Source organism: Echinops telfairi, unplaced genomic scaffold, assembly GCF_000313985.2.
Source record: "Echinops telfairi isolate 266 unplaced genomic scaffold, ASM31398v2 ScPeMD7_36;HRSCAF=134, whole genome shotgun sequence".
In the NCBI taxonomy this organism is placed as follows: domain Eukaryota; kingdom Metazoa; phylum Chordata; class Mammalia; order Afrosoricida; family Tenrecidae; genus Echinops; species Echinops telfairi.
In genome coordinates, this window is record NW_022103934.1 from 687599 (window position 1) to 690593 (window position 2995).

At 62.0% G+C, this 2995-nt stretch overlaps 1 protein-coding gene across 1 annotated transcript in view; it reads left to right on the forward strand.

Moving 5' to 3' along the window:
* The window catches only part of DOCK6 (dedicator of cytokinesis 6), a 41998-nt gene extending 39003 nt beyond the window's left edge, over window positions 1-2995 (forward strand). Inside the window, exons 44-50 of the mRNA XM_045290288.1 lie at window positions 397-522; window positions 642-731; window positions 1468-1704; window positions 1879-2022; window positions 2123-2229; window positions 2362-2523; window positions 2775-2995. Coding sequence (XP_045146223.1) covers window positions 397-522; window positions 642-731; window positions 1468-1704; window positions 1879-2022; window positions 2123-2229; window positions 2362-2523; window positions 2775-2817 — 909 coding nt within the window. The 3' untranslated portion in view covers window positions 2818-2995. The remainder of the gene's footprint in view (window positions 1-396; window positions 523-641; window positions 732-1467; window positions 1705-1878; window positions 2023-2122; window positions 2230-2361; window positions 2524-2774) is intronic.

Here is a 2995-nt window from a genome sequence, read left to right on the forward strand (position 1 = left end):
CCACCTAGAAGAAAAAAAACAGAACCTCCGTCCCAGTGTGAGGGGGCCAGGCCTTCAGCCCCTCCCTCGGGCATTTATTGAGCCCCTCTGTATGCCCGGCCCCAGGGGCACAGGAGCCAGGCTGGCCGGCAGGGCCCCCGGCCCAATTTCCAATGGGAATCCCGACTGAAGAGCTGCAGGGGGGTGGGAGGCGTTTGTGTTCAGTAGGGACCTCTCAAACACGAGGAGGCAGGGAGGCTGGGGAGGAAGACCAAGATATGGGCTGTGGTTGGCAGTGGTCGGGGTTCACACCTGATGTGTTCGGCGTCCCCTCGCCTGTGCCGGCCTGCCCTGTGGGGCCTGAGGACACCTCCAGAAGGGCCCCGCAGGCAACAACGTGTGTTCTCTCAGCCCCAGAGGGTGTTCGGGACGTATTTCCGAGTGGGCTTCTACGGCGCCCGCTTTGGAGACCTGGATGAGCAGGAGTTTGTGTATAAGGAGCCGTCCATCACAAAGCTGGCTGAGATTTCCCACCGGCTGGAGGCATGTCCCTGTCGGGGGGACGCGGGGGGTGGGGGGGGTGGGAAGGACTGGGCCACAGCCAGACCTGGGGCTGGGGTGAGGGGTGCACCAGCCCGACCTGAGTCGACCCCACACCCCAGGAGTTCTACACAGAGCGCTTCGGGGAGGACGTGGTGGAAATCATCAAAGACTCCAACCCTGTGGATAAATCCAAGCTGGAGCCGCAGAAAGTAAGGGCCCCCCAGCCCTCCTCCTGGAGATCCCCAAACCCTGGCCTGAAACGAGACCGAGACAATGATTTTCCAGGGACCTGCAGACCTGAGTTCTCTGACTCAAATCTCACTAGTCCGAAAAAAGCCATTGCCACCTAGCCAGTTCTGACCCACAGTGATCCTATAAGACAGTGTAGATGACTTTCCAAGACTGTATCTGGGAGGCACTGGATTGCTAACCGCAAGGTCAGAAGTTCAAACTCACCAGTGGCTCTGTAGGAGGATGAGGCCATCTGCTCCCATGAGGATCTACACTGTAGATTCTACAGCCTCCAAACCCACTATGAGATGGCTGTGAGCTGGAACATACTCGCCGGCAGGGCGTTTGGTCATGGGTTAGTGTTTGTGGAAGCAGATGCCTCTGAAGGAGCAGCCGGTGGGCTTGAACCGATGACCTTGACCCTTTCTGATAGCCCTCGGCCCTCCCTACCCCCAATCCGATTCTTCAGAGATTCCCAAGCCTCCCAACGTAGTTCCAAGTTCTTCGGGAGGAAGAGGAGGCTGACCGTGCCCGTGAGGGATTATCGTTTCGGAAACCCACGGGGAAGTTGGAATCAACTCCCCAGACCATGAATTTGAGTTTTTCAGAGGGAACCCGAGATTCAGACCCCGGCGTCCAGCTTCCCCCTTGGAGGGGGACGGTGCCCTCACAGGTTGGGGCTGTGGGACCCTCACTGCCCCGCGCCCTGCCCAGGCCTACATCCAGATCACCTACGTGGAGCCTTACTTCGACACCTACGAGCTGAAGGATCGGGTCACCTACTTCGACCGCAACTACGGGCTGCGCACGTTCCTGTTCTGCACGCCCTTCACGCCCGACGGGCGCGCGCACGGGGAGCTGCCGGAGCAGCACAAGCGCAAGACGCTGCTCAGCACGGCCCACGCCTTCCCCTACATCAAGACGCGCATCCGCGTCTGCCACCGGGAGGAGGTGCGTGCGCGCGCGCGCGGGGCACCGCCGGAACCAGACAGGCAGCCTGAGGCCAGCCCCAGGGAGCGGACTCTGTGTGGCCCAACCCCTCGGCCCCCTCACCTGCATCCCATAGAGTCGAAGTTGCCCTGGGCTGACGCCCAGTAAACACAGGCCGCGTCCCTGGCCCCGTAGACGGTGCTGACCCCCGTGGAGGTGGCCATTGAAGACATGCAGAAGAAGACACGGGAGCTCGCCTTTGCCACCGAGCAGGACCCGCCGGACCCCAAGATGCTGCAAATGGTGCTCCAGGGCTCTGTGGGGCCCACCGTGAACCAGGCATGGCTGGTGGGGAGGGATGGCCGGCGGGGACCCCAGGAGCCTGTGCAGGTGCCAGGCAGGGGCCCTCACCATTTCCCCCTCCCCTGACCCCCCGCAGGGTCCCCTGGAGGTGGCCCAGGTGTTTCTGGCGGAGATCCCGGAAGACCGCAAGCTCTTCAGGCACCACAACAAGCTACGCCTGTGCTTCAAGGACTTCTGCAAAAAGTAGGCCGGGTGCCCCATCCCTCCGTGCCTGCTGGTCACAGCCTCTCTACCCCGCCCCGCCCCCCTGGCAGCTGGATCCGTTGCCCAGCGTGCCTGCCCCCACGCTCCCGTCTCCTCCCTTCTGGCCCGCAGGTGTGAGGACGCCCTGCGTAAGAACAAAGCCTTGATCGGGCCGGACCAAAAGGAGTACCACCGAGAGTTGGAGCGGAACTACTGCCGCCTGCGGGAGGCGCTGCAGCCGCTGCTCACCCAGCGCCTCCCGCATCTGCTGGCGCCGGCTGCACCTGGCCTCAGGTGCCTGGCCCGTACCGTGGAGGGCAAGAGGAGCCAGCAAAAACAGGCGCAGGGTGGGGGCGCGAGGAAACGTGTGCTTGAATCTTTGCACAAGAATGTGAACACGTGTTACCAATGCAGCCGGTTGAAATTTAGGCATCGGCTGCCACTTCTGTGCAATGGGGACGGCTCAGTGCAGCGGAAGAGATGGGAGGAGCAGCATGGGGTTCCGGGGGGCTGTGTGTGTGCTGACCCACCCCTCTCATCCCCAGGAACCCCATGAACAGAACGAGTTTCCGGAAAGCAGACCTCTGAGCCCACAGGGCTTGACGCGACACCCAAAGGATTAGCCCACTGGCCTCAGATGTCCCAAACTTCCTGGGAGGCTCCCCACTGCCCACTCCCCCAGGGGGTGCCAGAGCAGGCAGGGCTGGGCCCTCTGTCTCTGTCTGTCTGTCCCCATCTGTGTGCACTGATGCTTCTTTTTTTAATT